The sequence below is a fragment of the Lutra lutra genome, chromosome 8, assembly GCF_902655055.1.
Source record: "Lutra lutra chromosome 8, mLutLut1.2, whole genome shotgun sequence".
Classification (NCBI taxonomy): domain Eukaryota; kingdom Metazoa; phylum Chordata; class Mammalia; order Carnivora; family Mustelidae; genus Lutra; species Lutra lutra.
In genome coordinates, this window is record NC_062285.1 from 63,190,229 (window position 1) to 63,215,094 (window position 24,866).

At 38.7% G+C, this 24,866-nt stretch overlaps 1 protein-coding gene across 7 annotated transcripts in view; it reads left to right on the forward strand.

Moving 5' to 3' along the window:
- NELL2 (neural EGFL like 2) overlaps window positions 1-24,866 on the forward strand; it is a 405,295-nt gene that overhangs the window by 230,881 nt on the left and 149,548 nt on the right. For all 7 annotated transcript variants that reach the window (XM_047742250.1, XM_047742251.1, XM_047742252.1 and 4 more), the window contains one exon: window positions 15,956-16,081. In XM_047742250.1, the coding sequence (XP_047598206.1) occupies window positions 15,956-16,081 (126 nt within the window). The remainder of the gene's footprint in view (window positions 1-15,955; window positions 16,082-24,866) is intronic.

A 24,866-nucleotide genomic window follows, 5' to 3' on the forward strand; every position in this document is an offset into this window, starting at 1 on the left:
CCATCCAGAAAGCAGCTCATTGGTATTAGAGAATCTGTAATGAACTGAAACCACGGTAAATAACCCACATAGGAAGACAATGGGAAAACAAACTTTCTCACTCTCCCTCCTACCCATCCTTCCTTCCTTTTTTCCTCCCTCCCTCCCTCCTTTTCTTCCTTCCTTCCTTCTTTTTTCTCTTTCTCAGCTGATTGCCACTTCACGAATAATTCATTTAGTGTGAATTACTGGCATAGCCAGTATCTGCATATCATTAACTACAGAATATAGAGGCAATCTGAGAGGATTTCTTTAAGAATAGATGAGTGATAAGCCCACAGAGTTGCTCCAAGAGATATGAAGAGAAAGATGCAGAATGAGCTCAGTCCTCTGATTATAAACCCAGCACGTAGTTCCTCACTGGAGTTAACAGGAGGCCTGTTAACAGAGTGGGGATAAATAACCAGAGGACTGCACCCTATGGGATTAATTAGGGAATTCTAGCAGACACTGTAGCTTTCAAAATTATGGCTAATGATGCACTCTCTGTAGTGTGTTATGGTAGATTTTCTTAAATTAAAAAAAGCCCAAGATTCCCGTGTTAATCAGCGTTCTCCAGAAAAGCAACCAAAAGGACATATATTGAAAGAGAGAGATTGATTGATTGAGACATTGATTGATTATAAAGAATTGGCTCATGGAGGCTGAGAAGATCCCAAGATCTGCAGTCAACAAGTTGTATATCCGGAGAGCCCATGGTATACTTTCAGTCCAAGTCCAAAGAACTGAGAACCAGGAGGACCAATAGTGTAAATTCCAGTTGAAGGGCAGGAGAAGAACAATATCCCAGCTCACAGTCAGACAGGCAAAATATCCCTTTTACTCAGTTTTTTGTTCTATTCCGGTCTTCCTTTGATTAGATGAGGCTTGAACAGTTTAGGGAAGCAACCTGCTTTCCTCATTCCACCAATTCAAATGTTAATCCCATCCAGAGGCATCCTCACTGGCACACCCAGAGTAATGTCTGACTAAATATCTGGTCATCCTGGGGCTTACTTGGGTCAAGAAATAAAATTAAGCATACCAGTAACAAATTAACCAAAAAAAAAAAAAAAAAAAGGAGAGACAGAGAGGAGCAAAAGCATTTCTGATGTTTTCAAATATGAATTGAACTTTTAAAGGCATCATCTATTCATCCAACCAAGTGAAAAAGTTGCCACCTAAAACAGCTCTCAGAATTAATATGCTATCCTGATAACCAGCAAGGACATTGAATCATAATCAAAAAACTCAAAATAAACAAAAGTCCAGGGCCAGATGTCTTCACAGGTAAATTCTACCAAACATTTGAAGAAGAGTTAATATCTATTCTTCTCAAACTATTCCAAAGGATAGAAAAGGAAGGAAAACTTCCAAATTCATTCTGTGAGGCCAGCATTACCCGAATACCAAAAACAGATTATAGACTCCACTGAAAAAGAGAACTACAGGCCAATATCCCTGATGAACATAGATGTAAAAATTCTCAAAATACTAACAAACCAAATCCAACAATACATTAAAAAAAAAAAAATTCACCCACAAACAAGTGGCATTTATTCCTGAGTTGCAGTTGTAGCTCAATATTTGCAAATCACTCAATGTGATACACCTCATTAATAAAAGAAAGGATAAGAAACATATGATCCTTTCAATAGATGCAGAAAAAGCAGTTGACAAGGTACAACATCCATTTGTGATCAAACCCTCAGTAAAGTAGATTTAGAGGGAATATACGTCAACATAATAATGAAGGCCATCCATGAAAACATGATTGTTTTTAGGCATTAAGGAACATCTATTTAACATGTTTGCTATGCTGAGGAGATATGTGTGTGTGTGTGTGTGTGTGTGTGTGTTATTTTTCATAAAAATGATTTCCTTCTCTGATTGAGAAGTTTGGTAAAAAACTTTTGGAAATCACTATCAAGTGACCCAACTAAATTTGAACTTGCATTAGCAATTCTTCTGGGCTCATTCGTCATTTACTCTCTGTGATACTTCAGCTTTTGCTGACTCAAAAACAATTTCTATTCATTTGTAAACTTGAACATCATTAAGATATTTAAATTGGAGGACAAGGGTATTATTTCCTTGAAGCCAGGGTCTCCTCTGATATGAAGGGAGGACTTAAATTTTTAAAATCAAACCTAATAAAGAGTGTACTTCTCTGAACTACTTCTTAGCGATAGATTCTCATGGAAAGGAAGTTGAAGAAACAATCAGGGATACCCATATACTATCCTTTTGAAACAAAGCACCATAGTTGTGTGACCTTCATGGTCAGCTGATTTTTTTTTTCTACCAAAGAATGCACTACTCTACAAAATATTCGTGCTTAAGTCTGTTGGAGTTCATGATCACTTTTGCATGCTATATAAAGAAGAAATTATGACTCAGTCATCAGTTACTACATCTATGTATTAAATAGGGTTAAGAACTAGTACTTTTGAAAGAGGACTTCAGTTGCCTCCATTCTGACCTCACACTTTCTAGCTGGGTACTTCCCAGGTTGTCTCTTGGCTCAGGCCAAAGACCCTGAGGGCAAAGCCTCTCCTGATGGGAACCAAAATTACCCTCTCAAGCAATAAGGACTACCCTGAGCCAGCAAGACCCCTGCCTGTGATTGACCCCAAGACAATGATGGATCTGACCTTTGCTGCCCACCTGCACATATCTACCCACTTTTGTCCCTCATTTGCCTTGTATAAACCTGGAAGTGCTTTCAGTACTTCAGAGACAGTTTTTGAGTGTTAGTTCATTGTCTTCCCTGTGCTTGCCTCACTGAAATAAGTTCCTTTCTCATTTTCTCTTTTTTGAGTAGCTCTGAACATGCTATTCAAGTCTGAAGAAGATGCTGCGTGAGGTCTCAAGAGTTCTTTAGCTTTGGGGATGGGAACTCTTTTAAAGGGACAGAAGTAGGGACATGGGGATATGTACTACCTTTGCTGGAGACTCCAAGAACATAGAAAAGGCCCAGAGGATGCCCACGGGCAGGCTTGTAGGCAGTGATAGGAAGTATGTGTTTATTTATCCTGAACCCATAAAAACACTCGGAAGTATACTCAGAAGTATACACTCAGAAATATAGGGGGAATATTGAAGGGAACCCTCAAATTCATCAGCAGGCATGGAAATTTGTATCCATGGCCTGTAACATTATTACATTTCTCATATGATTTTGAGTTTTGTTTGGCCCCCTATTCTCACTGGATTGCTTACCTTTGCATTTCTTTGTAGTATGCAAGAAACATTTGCTGCCTGCCAATGTTAAAAAGTATTTATCATTTTGTCACACCTTTACTGCTCAATTATGTCAGTGCTGAAAGAAAATGCAAACAAATACTTATTTTATATACCCATCTTTTGCAAAAGAGTCAGTCTAGTACCTTGATGGATACTCTGCTGATTTGTAGGAGCAGCTACCTGGAATGATGTCTGAAAAATATATGTCAGAAGCGATTTTAAGATTTAGCAGACAAATGAATATAAAATGTTTATGTGGATCAAATCCACATCTTTCCAGTTTTTACAAGTGGTGGAAGTTCTGATGTTATGGAAAGAACATTGCATACGAAGACTGGGGGTTAATTCTTACCTCTGCAATTTATTAACTGAGAATTTGTTCAAATCACTTAATATTTCTGAGCCTCATTTTCCTCATCTCTTAAATGGGCACATTTGTGTTATGAGGTTGGGAAAGCAGAGGTCAAATAAAATTAAAAGATGAAGTATGTGAAAAATGCCTTCCAGAAAAATAAGTCCTTGGTAAAAGTTTGTGATTAAACCTGTATTTATTACTACCAGTGTGTCAGTCAATTCATGCAACATGAATTTATTTTTGGAACTAAGATGTTCACTCTAAGCTTATTGAAGACTTGAGGCAAAAATACTCTGAGAGTCCATATGATCATATTATCTTATAGCTTAAGCCAATTATAATGAGGTCTTTAACTACTTCAGTAGCTAAGTTACCATGGATTATTTCCAGAACCAAATGACTTTATGCCAAATTCCTTTCTGGTCTGAATAACAATCTAACCAGTTCTTAGATATAGATATGCATAATTCATCCTCATTTTGCAAATTATATGATAAAACTTTAACAGTGAAAATTTATGTTATTTTTCTGTAGATGAATCGTAGGATAAAATACTCGGTAATTATTTGCATGTACTTGTTTATTAATACTAGGAAGAAGATGTCTACTTAGAATTAAGTGATTTGTTATAGATCATTTGCAGGTACCTCATATGGAGCAGTGATTTATTAGTATTTTTTCATTAAATGAACAACTTTTTATTAAAAAAGGATCTTTTCCCCTGGAAAACAATCCATTTGAAGTGATAAGTGGGGTGTCACATGATTCACAATTTTCAAAAATTTAATTGATGAAACTTCTGCAACTCACATTAAGGTCAGGTATAACTTAGAGATTATATTATAAATACCAGCTTTATCTTGCCTCCCCCCAAAAAAATCCAAGCTATGTGCTCTAGTTAAATCTGTTAAAAGTTTGAAACTACTAATAGCATTCCCTTTGCAATTTCTTCCTTTCTTCATGTATTCATTTTGCTTCCAAGAAGAACCAACTCCAGTATAAAATAAGATGATCACATTGCATCAAAGATATCTGAAAAAAGGCTTGCAGATAGGAGACGGAAGTTTCAGCATGGTTAATAGCAGGGAAGAGTCTAGCTAGAAAAGCATAAGAATTGTACAAATGAAACAAATCTAACTTTGATTCAGTGGCCCTGAGATTCTGCTTGGGATCCTTTGTGAAGATGTGATGCCATGAAGAAAAATGAAATGACACAGTCAAAGCAATAGACATAGAAGTGAATGTAGTTTCATTATCAATATCATGAATGGACATACGAGTAAGTTTTTAGGAGGTAACACTAGCTGTGGATTGCAGGAAGCATTTAGGCATAAATTAAATGAACCTGACAGAGAAATGGGATATTTGAGATATGTTATGGAGAAGGACTTGGCTTGTTTGGGCAAATGTTCCAGAGCAAGAAGAGTCTCATGTGTTTGGACATTATGGTTCTAAATTACATCTCTTACTCATTGGTATGATATAAAAATAGATCCCTGGGATTTTAATAATACATTAGAGTATCTTAATTTTTACTTTTTTATTCCATTTTAACTTTCCCCCAAGTAATTTTTCTTCGATACAAAGAATGTGCTCCCAAAAAGGCTTTTACAATTTGTTCATATCCTTAAATAAGAATGTGATAGTGAAGAAATGGAACTGAATTTGTTATATAAACCATATATGTTTGTTGGCGTGGAGTTATCGTAAGGTCATACTTCCTAATCATCATTAAACATTGATTAAAATTGTCAAATTTAACAGTTTAGTTTAGTCAGTGATTTTTGTATAAATAAGCAGTTAAAAGTTGGAGTGGTTCCATATCATTCATGAAAGCACTGATGTAATGTTCAGATTAATAACTCTAAATAGGCATCAATTTGGATATTGTAATGACTGAAACTCTTGTTTTTGGCAAAATAAATATACATTTGTTAAATTAGTTTTTAATATTTAAAAATACTAATCTGCCTTTTTGGAACAAGCGCTGTTCAACTTGATGAATTTTCAAATCCAACATGACAAGGCAATCTTTCAAATGAGCCTGTCTGTTCCTTTATTTCAAGCAAATTGGATTCAGCCAAAATAGCTACTCACTTGCCATGAATAAGCCCAGACAAAAAGTGCAGAAGTAGAAACAGATGGAATCCCCATGGCCAAAGAGGTTAGGGACACACTGGGGAGGAGTTGGGACTTCATTTGGGCCTTGAAGAGTGAATCCAATTTAGATTGGCAGAAGAGTAAGGAAAGAGAAAGAGCAAGATGTATTTTGGAGTTTCTTACTGCAACAGGAGGTTTATAGCCAGAGGTGTTAGATCAGACTGCTGAAATAGGGCCCAGATTGTGGAGGAACCATGGGTTATATGAAGTGATTCTATTCAAGATTTGCAAGCTATGAAGTTACCACAAACATTCTGGAAACTTCCCAACTTCGTATAGGCTCCTGGGCTGTGAAAATAGGGTAACTCTTTAAGTGCTCCCTAAGTCATAGGGTTGTGAGAATTAACATATATTATGTATGAAGATGCACCACGAGAGCCAAAGTGTTATAAAAATGTCAAGTGGTAGGGGAACCTGGGTGGTTCAGTGGGTTGAAACCTCTGCCTTTGGCTCAGGTCATGATCCCAGGGCCCTGGGATCAAGCCCCGAATCAGGCTCTCTGCTCAGCAGGGATCCTGCTTCCCCCTCTCTCTCTGCCTGCCTCTCTGCCTACTTGTGATCTCTGTCTGTCAAATAAATAAATAAGTAAATAAAATCTTTAAAAAAAAAAGAAATGTCAAGTGGTAGACCTGTGTGAGCATGGCTGCTGACCCTGCTGGGTGCTCTGCTCTGCTTGAGTAATCTTACTATGCATCCCAGCTTAGTTTCCTCTCATTTCCTACAATGACTTCACCATTCCATGCAAATTTTTTCTTCCACCCATTCTCTTATTCTCAGGAGGTAACTTCTTGACCAGCAAAGCAGAGAACAGGAACTGACTTCCTCCCGCTTCTGCTCCCCTTACATAAACCCACATGCTTCATGCCTACCCTTTCTTCCTTCTCTCCAGTCTCAGTGGAATAGATACCCTTTCTCTTGGGAGTGATGGGTCCATCTGAGGACTGAATCTTCGTGGCTTCAGAGGAAGCTTATTCCATCTCTTATCCCCTCAAACTCTGTTTTCAACTTACTTCTATTTGCTCCTTCCCATCAGCATTGAAATATGCTAACGTATCTCCCTTAACCAGATTTTGTTTTATTAACCTTCCTCCCCTTTATATCCAAATTTCTGAAAGGTGTGATTGATTTTCACTGTCTCCATCTCTTCATGTCAGAGGCTGTCCTCCATCTACAGCAGTCTAGAGTTTTCGTCCCAGGTCCCCTCCAAACTACTTTCACCAAGGTCACTGATAACTTCTAGAATGTTAAATCAGACCTCGTCCAGCCCGCATTTTGCTTGACCTCTAGACAGCAATTAATTCTATTGATCATGCCTGCCTTGAAATACTTCTTTACCTTGTCCTCATGACACTGCATTGTATCCATCAGGGATCAGAGCTGCAAACAACAGAACCCTCTCTGGCAGTGAAAGCAGAAAAGGAATACATTGAAGAATGTCAGGTGGCTCACAATAAATGTGTGAGGACAGGTTTAAATGATGTTCAGCCAGGACCACACAAGTCACACGTGGGTACAGATCCTACAACCTCTCAGTGTCAACACTACAACTCACACAAATATTGCCTACTGTTCACTGATGACACCTGGGACCGGACTCCAGAACCTGTGCCGCGGCTACTGTCCTAAGCACTGAACACCCTCTCCAACCAGCTTGCTAGATTTCACAACCTTGCTTCGTTCTCTTCCGAATTGAAGTTTTGCATAAGTGCCCACAATGGGTGGTCCTAGGTTACAAGTCTATAGACTGGCTGCCAAGTATGCGGAAATCTGAGTTGTGACTTCCGTCTTGGGGAGATGAGGATTACCTCAAATACAGAAGGTGTGTTGAAAAGTGATTGCAGACCACTGTCTCAACGTTCATCTCCCTCCAAAACTCTTCTAGTTTTTCCACTACCTCTCTGAGCAATCTTCCAGTCTCCTTGCTTTACTTGTCCCTTAAGTGTTGAAGTTCCTCATGCCTCCATCTTATTTTTTTCCTCCTCATTCTGCACATTCTCCCTGGGTGATGTTGTCTGATACCATGGCTTTAATTACCTTCTCTGTGCTTGAAGCTCCAAGATCTTGACCTTGACTTCCAGTCTTACCTTCTCTCCTGATATCTTTCTGTCTATATATATATGTCTAGAGTGTGTGTATGTGTGCGTTTGTATATCACCACACTTTCTCCATGTGCAACTAGAATATAATATACTGTCTCAGACACAGGAACCCAAGCTACAAGTGAGCTTATTCCTAGCTTCCAATTAGCTCTTCTCAAATCCATCCTCTGCCTTGCAGTTAAAAAGATCTTGCTTAGCAACTTAATGTCATTTCATTCACTTGTACCCTTTAGAGGAGAAACATCCCCTTCACCATACCCCCCAAACACACACACGTACATGTGCCTATATGGGGAGACGGTGTCTCTGGAAGGTTGCACAGGAAACTGGTAAAAGTGTTTAGGAAGTTAGGAGTGGAACAGTTGAGTTGCCATGATTGGACTTACTTTAATTTTACACTCTGTTTTATCTTTTAAAGTTTATACTCTTTGCACATATGATATCTTAAAAAATTGATTTAAAAAACTTCAGTAGATTCCCATCGATCATCGGATAAGGTCAAATCCTTCTGTTTGTCTTACAAGATCTACACACAAAATAGCTCCTGCTTACTTCATTAGCCACATTTAATGTTTTGTTGTTCTTTGAATAAACAGGATTTTCTCACTTTCCAGCATAGTTCTCTTTTTGAAATGCTCTCGTTTTTCCAATCTCACTTGGCTAACTCTGCTTCTCCTTTAGTCCTCTGCTTAGATGTCACATCCTCTTGAAAGTCTTGCCTTGCCTTTAAGATTTGGAGTGCTCACATTTTGTTCCAGGTGCACTATCCTTCTCAAATTCCCACAGCATTTTAAAAAATTATTACTTGTCTTTGAGAAGGACCATTGCTCTGCAAAGACAGAAACCACATCCGTTTTCTTCAAGGCCATGCCATTGGTGTTGCCGTTAATACCTTGGGAAATAGTTAGAATTCAGTAAATATTACTTATGTGGATAAACTACTCATGCTTTGTTTCCTTAGCCCCTTAGTGTTCCAGGTGATCTCATCTTTTCCCACAGGTATAATGTCATGATCCACTCTCAGCTCTGTCTCAAATTTTCCTACTGCATGTCTCCATGTATATCTGTTTTAAATGCAGGAATCCTAAAACTAGGAATAATGTATCCTATTAAAAGTAGCAAGAACAATGATACAATGCTAAAGTGTTTACTCTTGAGGAATGTACTGTACAATTTACAATGAATGAGTTTAAAAAGGTGGATGAAGAAAATGTATGGCTTTTATTTTAAGGTATCAAAAAATTATGTTTTTCAGTAGTGCATGATATAGTTTTTAATACATAAAAATTAATATTTGGTAAACAAACTTACTAATGCCATTGACTTCAAAATAGGATTGCTTGTAATTCCTTTTAATGTTAGCCTATTTGTAAATGACATTTTAATTTATTCTTTACTGATTTTTACTGAGCAGCCTACTTATAATTGCAAATTTTTTTTTATTTTCAAAAATACTCGTATCTTCCCAAATGTTATTCTCAAATCTCTTTCCAGAATTATATTTCTCAGAACTTAGGCTTTTTCCTGGTTTATGAATTAAGTCATTGATCTCTTTGCCAACTTTGCCAAGCCAGTTTTTCACAGCTGGTGGGCCAAGTCTTAGCAATTCTAACCCATACCAATGCGTGTTCATCTTCAGTATGTAGAGTCCTTGCTGTTGACTGCATGACTTCAGGATTTTATTGGCTGAGCAATAAAGCATTAGTGTTCATTAACATGCTAATATAATCCTTTTACAGGATTATAATTGAGATAAAATGCTGAAGCCTTAGAAATATACTATTTTTTTTTTTAAATGGCATCAGTGACATACAAAGCATAAAATGGGGAGGGAGCGGGGGGATAGCCAGTTTGTGTGGCAGAAGCCCACAGGAGAGGGGGACATCATACCAGAGTGCCCACTGCCTCCAAGGATCGTCTCCGAGGAGATGACTCTATAGGTCAAAAGCAACATTAATGTAGGATCTGGGGTCTGGAAACAGTGTTGTCATTCTGATTTCCACTCATTAACTGTATAAACTTGTGCTGAAGGGATCTTCCAAAAACCCAGATCTGATCCAAGGAACCCTCTCCTAAAACATTTCCCATTTCATATAGAATTAAGTTCAGATTTTTTAATGTGGCTCATGAAAGTTTCACAGTCTGATTCCTGCCATCTTCTTAATTTGTCTTTGGCATTTCTGTGCCTCCCATGTCTTTAATTGTAAACGACTGCAGTTAGGTTAGATGATTTTTGTAGTTCCTTTCAGGTCTAGAAATCTGTGACTCTGAATAATTACAAAGTCAGCCACAGCTTTCAGATAGGATAAAAGGGAATTTATAATTTATAAGTTCCTGTTTCTAGAATAGATCAGCTTGAATTATCTTGGGGCAAGAGAGGTTGTTCGAGTATAAGAAACACAGTTTACTTATTATGCTTTTTAAGTTTGTTGGAGTACGACCGCGTATCCTACAAAATCCTGGAGAATCAGATTCTCCCCTGCAACCATACAAATTGTGGTCTCTTTGTTAGAATTGTAAAATATGAGGGCTGGTAATGACGTGGAAACCTCTAGCCTTTGTTTTCATAGATGATGAAATTAATGTCCTGAGAGATGAAACGCCTTTCAGGCTTATCATAGGACCAAAGACTAGAATCCCGCCTTCTTTATTCCCACTGCAGTGTTCTTCCCCCTGCAAGACTGTATTTTACCACAGAGGTTTATGTTCACTGTTTTTACAAAAACCTCATGTCGAAGTAAATGCCTGGGCAAGGTACTAGGAAGACAAAGGATTCGCTCTGCCAAGTGGAGCTCCAGGTCAGGCCAGTGTGAATTAGGATACTTACCCTTTCTCCTTCTCGATGAAAAGCCATGGAAGGATTCATGGATTCGTCCAGCAGATTTTTAGGGAGAGCCAGCCATTCTCCTAGAACAAGGTCCCTACCCTCCTGAATCTTACATTCCACTAGAAAGAGACAGCAGACATACCAACAAACAACTTAATAGGATATTTTCAGACACTGAAAAGTAATGTGGAGAAACTGGGGCTAGGGAGGTTAGTTTAATTTAATGAACTTCTCCTCACCTTGACTGCACCTTCTCATCAGCTCCACAATTGCTCCATTCTACCAACTCTCATGAGATTTATTTTTCTAAGCCACTTCCCCTCCTCACCTCCTTCCAAATGCTTTCCTGTTTCCATATCACAGCAAGGAAGATACCTTTCTAGTGTTTGTTGGAGATTTAAGTGCATTCCCATTGTGTCTCCTCTCCCATAGCTGTATTTCTGTTTTATTTCCTGCATGAACTCCAGCCAAATAGAATATTCATTGTTCCTCAGTGTTTCATGTCTTTGCCGCCTACACTGCCTACACTAGACTCCAATGTCTGCAGTCCTCTCTCTCATCTTTGAGCATCTCTGTTTGACAGGAAACTGTTTTGTGGCAGCCCCCTCCTTCTCTGTGTAAGTCTGCCCCTTTAAATTTATTTCTTTAAAATCTACCTCATGCCCAGCCACACCAACCAGTAAACTGTCCTTCGTTGTCCCTGCTCTTAGTCACCAGCTTTCCTCTGAATATCGGTCCTGGTAGTGAGTATATTCTTCTCTTCTCTTCCCTTCCCTTCCCTTCCCTTCCCATCTTTTCTCTTCCCTTCCCTTTCCTTCTCTTTTCTTTTCCATCCTGTTCTTTTCTGACACTTGGTATATAGGACCTTATGCTGTTATTCCTGTTGTGTCCTGGCTTCTTAATTTCATTATCAGCTCCTAAAGTTGGGAGAGGGAAGACTTATAAAATTATTTATATCACCAAGTATAAATTCCCAAATTTGTTCTGCATTGATAAGCTCTGAACAGAAAAGGCACTGTGTCAAAGAAATTGGTTGCTCCCAATTTAATGCACATTGTTTATGTTTCCCTTATTATATAGTGTGTATCACTTCCTAGCATTATTGTCTAAGTGTTATTTCTTCAGCTGGAATTTATCTTTGTTGCCTAATGCAGCACTCAGACGTGTTGTGTTGGCATTATATGCTTGTTGAATTATGAGTGAACATTTTAAAAACATGACTAGATATTTCAGAGCCTGTAATTTCCTCATTACATGGTGAAAGTTTTAAGGAGGGAGATGGAAGAAGAATAGTAAGTAATGGTTCTGAAAACAGTACCCGACAGTACCTGTTTTCAAGGAACCGTGAGCCTCTCTTAGAGAAATTATTCCCTAGAGTGCAGGCTTAACGCATAGAAGGCTCCTGTGTGTCTGGTAATGACAGTATTTAGAAGGATTGTAAGTCCTTTGAAGGCCAGACCTATGCTTTAACTGTGTTTGTACTGAATTTTGGACGGATTGTTAAAAGCCACGTGGCTGAGCAGTGTGCCCTCCGCATGAATCTCTACAGCATGTCCAAGCTGTGCTTGAATGCTTCGTCTTGGCAGGAGCTACCTTCTCTCTGCCTGGTAGAAAGTTCTATGGCAGCAAATGCCATCCCTGGTACTCTCCACCTAGGACTGTGGTTCTTCGGCTCAGGGTTATCAATACAACTGAAACCCCAGTAAAGGAACTTGGGCATTGAAGATTCAGTAAACATGTTGAGAATTGAACTGAATTGTGAGAATTTGACATTAAGTTTTCGAATTGGGATTTCAAACAAAAATACACCCTGGACTAAGTTTGAACATGATTTTCTGCCAGATCATTTTTCAGTCGTGCCATTTGGGGCCTGTGATTATCTGCACGTACAAGTAGAAATGACATTTATGTAGCTTTGCGGTTTTAAAGGAGGCTCTTTGGGGACTTCCTTTTCTGAAAATGGGGCATGAGAAATTTAAAAAGGCAACTGACAACCGGGTATAGAGTGTTGCATTTATATTTTTTGTATTTTTACTCCTCCCCCACCCAGTACTGTTCCTGATACTTCATATCTCTGGGTCATGAATCCAGTTATTTCTTCGTGATCCAAACCATTCAAGTTCCTAAAGGCTTCACACTAAATAATTTCCTTGTTTTGCTTTATGATTCTACATTGTGTTTTCTCTGACTTTACGCTAGCTTCAAGGGTAAAATCTACAAAAGAAAATGGGACTGGCCGGTGTCTCCCAACAGTGTGAGATGTAGCCCCACCACACGACTATTAGAGACAGTATTTAGGCTCATGTACCCTTTCACAAGACAGCCCTACTTAGCTTATAAACCAAACTATCTGATAACTTTGGCTATAAATAGGGTCCATTAACAGAAATCACCTTATCTCTTCTCATAGGACTTTAGTACTCTCAAAGTTCTCATTCTTTATGCTTCATGTGCTTATGAGTTGGGTTTGCCAGGTTTGGTGGCCACTCTACAGAGGTGGGCTTCTGCCTCTAGCATACTGTTTGGAAAGAGGGACAGTGTCTTCTGTAACTAGTGCTTGCACTATTTGGGACTCAGTCCTGCCCAAGGCACTGAAGCTACATCCCTGATTCTCCAGGACTATGGTCTCCCACTAGGAACTAGTCTTGTTTTGAGGAGAGGCCATACACAGTGTACTCAGTAACTCTCCCCTCTGATAACCAAGGTGTCTCCACTGAGTTGAGTTCATTATTCTTGGCTCTTTCTTCCTCAAAGATAAATTCTTCATACCATTGCACATGTGAACTTCTTCATGGCCATCCCTCCAGTTCACAAGCTTAAAGCCCAGGGGACTCCTGCAGTGGCTTTCAGTAACTTTCACTTCTCTGCAGCACTCTCTCAGAAGATCAGGGTTAAAGACCATTGATCCCACTGAGCACATTAATTATCCTATATGATTCCTATTATTATCTTAAGACCCTGGAAGCAAATGAGTTTTCATCATATTTCCCCAGGGTGCCTCTAGTTTGGTTTTTAGGCTGTAATTGAATGTGATATTTTCCTTGCAGACCAGTGCAAACATTTAGAAGTAGCATGATATCATGAGAAGTATATTATACTAGGAGTCAGATAATCTGAGATCTATTCTTAGCTCTTCCTTAAACCAGCCTTGAAGCATTTATTCATTTATTCTGCAGCATTTATTGACCCCGTAATATCCTAGACACCCTATGAGGTATTGTGAATACAAAAATGAATTACAAACTTAGGGATTCTTAACACTGCTTATGCATTAGGCCAGGGGTCATCCCACTGTGGCCTCCAGGCCAAATCTGATTCAAGTTCTGTTTTTGTAAATAAAATTTTATTGAAATAACGCCAGGCTCATTTATTTACATTTGCCTACAGTTGCTTTCATGCTAGAACATCAGAGCTAAAGTTGCAACAGAGATCCTGTAAGCCCCAAAGCCTAAAATATTTACTATCTAGTTCTTTATTGAAATATTTTGCTGATCCCTGCATTAGACTCATCATGGAGAAGATTTTAAAAAGAAATTGTTTAAAAAAAAATTATTGCCTGTGTTCCACTACAGATAGTTAAATCAGATTTGGAATGGGGATTTGGGAGTTGGAGCAAGACCCAATGTTGTTAAAAAGCATCCCAGATGAATATGATGTGCAGCTAGAGTTAAGAGACATGAACAGATGATCTCTACCCTGCAGGAGTATATAAGGCTTCTTGGAGAGAAGAAGCCTGCAAAAGTTAATAAAGGTACAGTGGGTGAATCTGCGGTGGAAACACCAAGTTCCAAGAGAGTACTGCATAGAGAGCATTTTACTTCATTGGGGAAGTTCTCACAGAGAGTTGTTTAAACAGATTCTTGAAGGATAATCCACTGGTGGGCAAGATCCAATAAGGCTGGTGATAGCGAAAGAGGGAATAGAGAGGACATCACGTACAGAGGCAGGCAGATATGAGAGAGCATGGTCCGTCTGAGAACTGATCAGAAGCTACGTGTGGCCAGAACTCAGGGAGGAAGGGGTGCGGTCATAGGCTGTAAAGCCAAAAAAGTCAGGGCCAAGCCCGGGAAGAGTTTTATATGCTAAGAGGTTTGTAATTTATCGCGTTACCTTTCATTTAGAAGTTGAATAGAAAATTAAGTCTCGTTCGCCCTCCATTTTTTTCATCTGTAGAATGAGTAGTTAGCTTAATTGATTGCCAAGGTCCCTTCAGCTCTAAACTATAATTTTCTGAGATTCTATCAATTAATTCTTGTGATACTCTCAGGACTGGGAACGTAGTTGAGGTTATCGAAAGAGCATGACTCCTGTAGTGGTGGATCACCTGACCGTCTCCTAAAATCGATCCATTTCTCTTAATAGTACAAACGAGAGCATTGCTACTTTGTGGATTCACCACAAGGATTTGAGAACACAGACATCTGGAGGAGAAATACCATGCCTGGCCAGTGCATTGAGGCCATTCATAAAGAGTATTTCACAGTGACAAAATATTTGTAAAATAGTTATGTTCCATGCACGGAGGTGCTATATAATGGGGACAGTCTATTGTAAAAATTCACCTTCTTCCCACTTAGTAGTAGTACCTGTTACGGCTTACCATGTGTAAGTCTTTACACTCAAAACTTGGTGTGTATGGATTGCCATGGAAGTTCAATATGCCAACTTATTACTATTTTACAGTTTCTCATTTATATCAGGTCTCTACGTTGTAATTTCGTCTCTGTTCAGACACATCCTGGTTCAGACACTAGTATCTCTAATAAACTACATGTTATTGGTTTCATGTCTTTAACCAAAGTTATTCAAGTTCTGGCATATGTGACTATTTTATTTATCTCTTAGGATCTCCTCAAGTATACAGCAGAATAGCCAGTGAATCAAGAAACAATATATGATAGACTCAGAGTTTGAAGATTTTAAGACTCAAGGTAGCCAGATTGGTAACGCCCTGATCCATTTTATCAAACACAGGTAGATGAATGCATTGAAAATTTCTAAATATATTTAGAATGTTGCAAGTTGAAATATACAGACATCTTTGAAATTCCAGCAAGAGCTGTTGGAGAAAAAATATTTATGGTTTCTGTCATTTGAACATCAAACATTCCTATTAAAGGAGAAGTTTGAATACTTTAAAAAAATGCTTTTCAGTTGGAAACTATTGCCCTCTCTCCACCAAAGAAAATTGTAGAGAAACTCTAGAATATTGGCCACTGTTGACCTCTTTGCCCTCCTCTATCTTCACAGACATTGATGAGTGTGCTGAAGGACGCCACTACTGCCGTGAGAATACGATGTGCGTTAACACCCCGGGTTCTTTCATGTGCATCTGCAAAACTGGATACATCAGAATTGATGATTATTCATGTACAGGTAAACAGTGACTGTTTGTTTATAAAATAAAATATTCCTATGCCTTAAATATACTTTTAGAAGTTCCTTTTAACTCTAATTTTTTGGGCAAGTATGCCATAAGTACTCCCTTAGAATAAAACAAGTCACAAGGAAAAGCCTATCTCCTTGATTTGATAGTTAATTCTGAATTTGTTCTAAGGAAGGGAATACCAGCTTGCTCTGAGTAAGTTTTAGACTTCCTGTTAGGAGAGTAAAGAAAAACTAGAGAACCAAATTCATATTAGGCTAATTGTATACTCAAACAGTATTTATACTCAAAACTTATGTGAATTTTAGGCAAATGGAAGAAACAACCCTTAAATAATATTTTCTTTATATGGCAGGAGATTTTTGCATAGAGGAAGAATAACATAAATAATGTGATGTTTTCAGAAATAGATTCTTGGCGTGCTAGGAAATGGGAATATTAAAGAGAATTGAGCTCCTTCGTGCCTCTGGGAAATGCAGCTGAGTACATCAAAGAAGTTTTGATTATGTTTGTTTTATGAACTATTACTCTCCTCAGTACCATCCGGAGTCGAAATATCTTGAGCGTCAGTAATGTCTAAAGTTGGTCCTGGGATAAGAAAACCTATTCTCTTCATATTCTTTGAGTTCCTACCTGTAGAATATAAAAGAAAATAGTGCTAGATGAGTAGCTTGAAGACTATAGGGTTTGAGGAAATGTGGGTGTGAAATAAGACATTTCTTTGGATTTTCTTTTTTTTTTTTAAATAGAAGAATCTTAAAAATAAATAAATTTTAGAAAAACATGTGGAATCATAAAACCAGAGAGCACTTAAAAATATTATTCTTGTCACTTTCTACTCTACCTCCAACTTTATAATTTTATCAGATAGATGTACAAATAATACTTAGAGGTTTTCAGGGAAAAAGACTCTATAACACTCCAGTAAAAATATGACTCTATAATAAAAGTGTCACCTTATGCCTTTATATTAGAGAGCATTCTTCTAAGTTTCCATTACAGCGAGCATAGTGTGTACTACTTAATATCTTGTTTATCAGTTAAAGCAAAGAACAGGTCCTTCCTCTAAATTCAAATATAGTATTTAGGGGCGCCTGGGTGGCTCAGTGGGTTAAGCCGCTGCCTTCGGCTCAGGTCATGATCTCAGAGTCCTGGGATCGAGTCCCACATCGGGCTCTCTACTCAGCAGGGAGCCTGCTTCCCTCTCTCTCTCTCTCTCTCTGCCTGCCTCTCCGTCTACTTGTGATCTCTCTCTGTCAAGTAAATAAAATCTTAAAAAAAAAAAACAAATATAGTATTTATATAAAAACAAAATGTTGGGCATAAAGAATAATGAGAAGTGAGTGACCTTCCAATCTGTGAGAATAACCCAAGATGTATTCAATATAGAGTTGCCAGTGGATTTACAAGTTGTTGCTTTTTTCGTCAGTTTATTCTAAACGTTTTCACATTATGGGACCAATTATGCACTTTTTCTTTAGACAAAACTTAATCACACTGAGGGGCAGAGTTCCTTGAAGGAGGTCTGCAGAGATTATTTTTCCAACAAAAAAAAAAGAACATAAATGACAAATCGCAATAAATACATGCAGTATAAAATACAGTTTGCTCTATTACTGGTAATATCGATAATTCTGAGCGCCAATTTTGTTAACAGCAACAACAAAAATCTTAGCAAAACCAGTGCATCCCAGAGTGACATTTCAAGATGTGCTCATTAAAAAAAGAGTTCTAGTAGTTTTCAAGGAGGTCTGCTGATTCCTTGGCATGAAAGCCTTAAAAAACTTTGTGCATTTTTTACTTCCTAGTGCTTCTTTTTGTTTTTCTTACATTCTTAAAGTGTTTGAGCTTATAAGTAAGAATACATGACATATAATTGGGCCCACCGTGAATGAGGAGTGTTTCTTTCGGGCAGGGTATTTTCAAGTGCTTCATTTCCATGCCAAGCCTACCTGTTGGCTGTAAATCCAAGAAATACCTGAGCCATCATCCCTCACAGAGAAGCCTCTGCTTTGGCTTTACCTCTCCCAGTGTATTTTCCTTCCAAATAAAATCCCGCAAATGACTATTTCTTTCTGATTACTTAGGGAGAATATTCCATTAAGATTCCAAAGTATCTAATGATAAAAATGAAGTATCCCTTTATAGGAATGCCAATGAAGGCCAAGATCATTTTAAAAAAAGCTGTTCAGACCATGATTTTTGTGCCTAAAGAACCAGAGCCAAGAATTTCAAGATCTAGCAGGTGATGGAATGTATTTCCTTAAGGATGCACCAGCATTTCCAGCTAGCACCAATATTTCTATGCTTCCACTTAAAGGATTTCTTGCCCTTACATTTTCAGTATCCTGTGGGGAGGTCTACAGATTTGAGAATTTACATCCATATGTGAAAGTTGGATTTCCTAAGAAATAGGAGTGGATCTTATTTTGTAGTCCAAAGGCGATCTTTGACAAAACTTTTTATCTTAGACCATCCAAGGTCAGCATGTATTCAGGGTCCCTATAAGAGGAAATGTGTGCTTAAACTCTCCCTCTTTGAGTCTCTCCCTGCACACTTTAATGTTAGCATCTGTACCAAAGGCTCAAACAAATGACTCCTCCGATGGGGGTTTGCCTTACAGCTGAGGGTATCTAGGCCATACCTCTTCAAAGAGCTCCCATTAAGAACAGAGCTGGACCCTATTTCTCTGATAAAGATTGGGATTTATTTTCCATGAATTTAGAAACAGATATCCAGTGGGAGGCCTTCCAGAACGAATGTCAAGACACCACTGTAGAGCCATTCCCTGATGTTTGTGGCTGAGCTCTTGGAGTTGTGAATTTGTTTTGCTTCTGGATCCCTACCCTTCCTTCCTATTGAAGAGCCCTCTGCTATAACATAGCTGACATTCTCAGCATGGAACCCAGCAGACTCTCAAAGTTGCTTGCCCTGTCTGGAAAGGAATCATTCTAATTTAAAGAAGAATCTAAGAGCGATAACATGTTACTTTATAGTCAAGAGCTTTGATCAATAAAAGAAGCTTTTTTTGCTTTTATAACCCTGTGGCTCTCGCATAGAAATCATGTATGCTGCATTGTAATTACCTTCTTAGCTGGTAGAATTGCATAGGTTATTTTTTTCTTTCAGTTTCAGAAAGTTTGAGTTATGTTTTTCCCATGATCCTAAACTGGAGATGGAAGAATTCTTTTTTTTTTTTTTTAAGATTTTATTTGTTTATTTGACAGAGTGAGATCACAAGTAGGCAGAGAGAGAGAGAGAGTGAGAAAGAGAGGAGGAAGCAGGCTTCCTGCTGAGCAGAGACTCAATCCCAGGACCCTGAGATCATGACCTGAGGCTTAACCCACTGAGTCACCCAGGTGCCCTGGAGAAGGAAGAATTCTTAAAGATAATCTAGTCCAATTGCCTAACTTTCTCATGTGGGAAGACCGAGGCTCACAGAAATTAATTGCCTGACCAATGTCCATACAGTTAGTGAGAGGCAAATAGGGGCAAAAAGGGGGCAAAAGATAAGCTTCTTTATTCTTCGTTCTCATGTTATGCACTGTGGGTTTAGTTTGTGACCATATTTTATATAGAAATAGACTCATATTTTATATAGAAATACAGCATTTAATTTATAATGTTCAGTAATTAAACTCTTTCTATAGATTGTTTCAGTTCATTAGCTTCAATTCCAAGAGGAATTTTCCCCTACAGATCTTATAATAATAATTCTGAATTAGAAGTCGGTAGAAGAAATATAAATCACCATTTTCTGGGCCTCTGACTCTATTATACAGTCACACTAATGACTCGGTGGCACAAATGATGTAGCGGTTTAAGCTCTTCTAAACCCATTAATATATTTTTCCTTCCAGCAAGGTGTTATTTATTTATTTTTCTAATTAATGCTTCATAATCTTCCTTTTCACATTCTTGCCTTTTCTCATAGAGAAAAGAATGGATATACCTACAAGGAAATAAAGAGAATGAAAAAAGAAGGAAAGAAAGAGGGAGTGAGGAAGGAAGGTAGGGAAGGAAAGAGGAAGACGGAGAAAAAGACAAAGGAGAGGAGAGAGAAGAGAAGGAAAAGGGTTTGGTTCACATGAGCGAAGATGTTAGAAGCCCACTCTTCAGTATCTCTAATTGCAAAAATAACTTAATTTTTATGATAACAAAGTTTCTTGGTTACTGACGTGGACTAATGGCTTTCTTGGTCCACTCATATAAGCATTTATTGAATTGGGCGAATCTTTTTGAGTTTTACTGGACATCCCTTCCTGGAACTGGTCTTGTGTAATGGACAAAGAATAAAAGATCTCTGGAAACAAAGGCAGAATTCAAGAATTGTGGAATTATCAAAGGATAACAATATTCTGAGTGAAAAGGCATTCGTGTCAGATCTTCCTGCTCTCTCTGCTCTGATTATTATAATTTAAAAATGGAATTCTGATTCTTTTTTCGGTTGATGAGGTTGTAGTCTTCCCACTGTTGTATCGAGTGGGAACAGAAGGGCAAGCTGGGAGAAGGGATGGAAGAGGTCTTGCTCAGCTTAGGGAGAAAATTGATCCTTTAGGACAGTGGTTGTCCAATGAAGGCAGTTTTGCCCTCCTACCTGCCAGAGTTTGTTTGATACTGTCTGAAGACATTTTGGTTATCACAACTGTGGGGAAGGGAGTTGCTACTGGAATCTGGTGGGTAGGGTCCAAAGATCCTGCTAAACATCCTGTATTATTATTATTATTAGGCTAGCTCTCCTCTTGAGGAAATGTCCTCTTAAGGAAATGTCCTCTTGAGGATCCTACTTTCCTAGGATCCTTTTATCTGGGAGCTTTTCTCTGGTTACTTTCCAACTGAGTTATTCATCTTCATCTGCTCAGGACATTCACTACAAGCTAGCTCCCCATAACAAAGAATTATATGACCCACATGTCAATGTGGCCAAGGGTGAGAAATCCTGCTTTAGAGTTAGCTGGTCAAAATTATAAAAGGTATACTTCTTTTTTCAAACTTTCCCTTTTTTCTTCAAGTTTCCTTTAGGCCCTGTGTAGTGATGCCCTCTCTCACTTTTTATGGTGTCCTGTGTCCTTTTATTGGCCTTTGGCTTTCTCAGTAAGATCCACTGCCCCCCATTCTTCCTCCTCCCTTTTCTTCTCAGAAACCTTTTCTTAGATGAACATAGCAGAATGATTCTCCAATGGTAAAATTTTTGTCCTCAGCAGACATGACAGAGGGAATTCCTTGGGGCCCCTCAAATTATGCTATCCTGATGCCTCCTCCATAGGCTTTCTGCTGACCCTGACTGCTTCTGTTACTCCAGAAGCTTCTGATGCTGGCTTCGGTCCATGTTCCCTATCACAGAATGTCCAGAAAGTGTCTAAGGAAAAAGAATTTTACTAGACATTTCATTTTTGATGTCAAACAAAGAGCCTCCTCTGGTGTTCCCCAAGGAATTTTACTTCTGAAAGTACTTAACTTTTAGAGCTTTGGACACTCCTAGTGCTTACATTTTATGATCTTATTGTTGTAGTTTTGTAGTTACTTCTTTTTCTCTAACATGGTCAATACTGATTTTTTTTTTAATCATTAACTACCATCCTGTTTGTCAGGCTTGTTTAGTTGGGTGATTATGGAGAAAGAGTCATGAATTTTATGAAGATATTAAGTTTTCTTCATTTGTCTTTTTTACTGTCAGTTTCCTAGCATTTTAGAGAGTCTTGGATACTATTGTCATGCACAGAAGGTTACAGAGAAAGATTTACTATTGTGCTGCTGGAGCAGATTTTAAGTCAGTAGTAACCCATGGGAGCCTTTTCTTCAAATAGATTGTGTGCGGTTGTGCATGTGTGTTTCTTTAAAGTTCCCTATCAAGCAATGCTAGAAAGGGCCAATAGCTTAAAGTTTTCAAAGAGGTGATATTTTGGAAAGGCAGCACTGTATTCTCTTATATTCTGCATTCCTCCAAAAAGAATTTAAACTGGAGCTGGTAATTTATTGTATGAATGGACAGTAACTCATTATCAGCTATTTAAAAATAGCTCTGGATGGATTTATCAAAATCATAAGTACAGAACAAGACAGATAATTCACTGTGTATGTATGAGGATAATTACCGGTATATAAATAGTAAAGGGAATAAGATAGTGGAGACAATGGCAGAGAGGATGGGGGTGGGCGGAGAAGCACAGAGCAGAGAGAACAATGATAAAGAACAGGAAGTGAAAATACACATATCAGCATTCACAAAAAAAATTCTAAATAAACAAGGTTATTTTGGTTGTAAAATGCCTTGGCACTTTATCTTTAGTAAAATGCCTCGCACAGAAGAAACCTTTAATAAATGTTAGCTACCATCATTGTTGTTGTTCCAATTATGATTAGACAAGCTATCCTCTTGAGGAGAGGTCTTATTTCCCTGGGACCTTTTCAGCTCTGCACTTTTGACTGGTTACTTTTCGAATGAGTTATTATTTTTCAGAAAAATACATAGCTTTGCTGGAGCAGGTGCATTTCAAGTGTTCTTGTTTGTTCAGTTGTACTTATGTAACTGTGAAAAGGGGCTTAAAAAAAGAAAAGAGAAACCTTGATATAACTAAGTGCCACTTTTTCTGGAAGTTAGGAAACTCCTTCTGGAGGTGGATTTTTCATACTTCCTAGGATGGAAGTTCCTATTGCTCTTGCTAATGAGCATGAGTTGGGGTGCTCTGGGGCTGCCTAGATGCATCCAGGGGCCCTGTGAGGATACTGATCTGCCTAGAGTGCAGAATATGACCTCTAAATAATTAGTGAGTCTGCTCATTTCTCAAGCACAGCAGATTTTATGAGCTCGGCTGCTTCTATGTGGATTTCTTTTCTAAAGAATCACAATCAGCAATCAGCCAATCCTACCATCTGGCTACTAGTCGCCGTGACTATTGGGAAGGATTTCTGCATTTTTATGAACAACCACTCTAAAATTTTCTTTTCCTCGCCATTGTAAAATATGATAAAATTGTATATTTTACAAAATATGAAAATCAGACAACTTTAGGTTTTAAAATTAAAATATGGCCCCTAATGCTAGAAGATACCTTATTCGTTTCCTGTGGTTCAGCATATATGATTAAGGTGTGTAGTTGTTATTGAGAAATTTTTGAAAATATAAACATGATCACAAAAGCAAATGAAAATATGAAGCCCCAGAACTCAAAGAAGTAGTAGTAAAAGGCAATGTGAAGCCAACATAATTCAGAAAACATCTCTAGAAGAATGCGGAGTGTGGTTACCAGGAAGGGTTAATGTTCAGAAAACTTCAGGCCACGTTTAGAGAACTTGCAGAGAACAGAAGTGAGTCATGTCTGTGCAGTTAGTGAGGAGGCCAAGGCAATGTGCCTATCTCTTTTCTAAAACACATATGTGCATGCATACAATTAGCAGTCAGCTCAAAATGGAACAGGCTCAAAGGCTCAGGGAGCTGAATTGCCTTTTTAAAGATGAAAAGCTTGGAAAGGAGTCTTTGCTATCTGAATCTGTCAGTGAGTGGGGAAAGCATCGAAGCTCCAATGTAGCGGTTTCCAGGTTTGTCAGAGCCTTTATGCAGCCCCTCGGTGCAGCCATCGGGTCCATGTCTGGCCCCCACCCTGGCCATGGTTTGATCATCAGAGCACTCAAGGGTACGCAGCTCCACAAGCTTGCCTCTGTGCAAGCTCACCTGAGCGCGGAAAGGCCGGGAGCCGCCTCGTTAGCCAGCCTCACCTGCTTTCCCTCGGTTAGTCAGGAAACCCTAATTCACCTTTGTCCTAAATAGATGTATTATTTGAGTTTTATTTTCAGATTTTTTGTATGAAAAGCACAGAGTCAAAAACTCACGTGGGGGAATAAAAAGATTATACATGCCAGGAATGTAATAATAGTGGTGTCTTAGCAACAGACACCTGTGGAGGACAGTATTATCAGAGTTGAAGTTCAACAGACACCTTTCATTTCCCTGTCTGGTTGTTGGCTTTGACATATTAGCTGGTGTGAAAGTTTGGCTCTCCTTCTGCCTCCTCATTGTTCCAGTGCTCCGTGAAACAGAGTTCATGTTCTAGTTCTGCTGCTGATCTAATCTCAGTGGGTGTGTGATCGCCTGATGACATTGCCTTGTCTTGGTCTCTCCCTTTCTTCCTGGTCCAGAAGGCACGGTCATATTCGGTCACGGGTTGGGCTCCGAGGGGGTTTCTTCTCTCAAGTTGAGAACACTCTCCCTCCTGTGTGCTTTGGCTGCGGGGAGGGAAAGCCACACTGACTGGTTGAACAGTACTTTTATTGTCTGTTGCCACCTGTTTTAGAATTGGTACTTTATTCATAAAACTTCTGATACCATTTATGAAGATTCCTTTTACTCAGAGTTGTTTTATCAAGGGGAATAACACTGTATTAGTTATCTACTACTGCATAACAAACAACCCCCAAATTTGGCAGCTTGAAATAACAGACATGTAGTGCCTCACGATGTCTGTGGGTCAGGGATCTGGGCATGGAATGGGTCCTCTGCTATTATAGTTCTCTGCTTCAGGACCTCTCATAAGGCTGCCATCAAGGTGTCTACCAGGCTGGGGAAGGATTATCTCCAAGCTCACCTGTGTAATTGTTGGTTTAATCCATTCCTTACTGGCTGTTGCCTGAAGGTTGCTCTCAGTTCCTTACCTTGTGGGCCTTTCCAGCATGGCCACGTGTCTCATCAAAGCCAGTAAGGGACATCCTATTACCTTTGCCATTGCAAATCAGCTAGAAGCAAGTCACTAGGTGGGCTCATACTAAAGGGAGGGGATT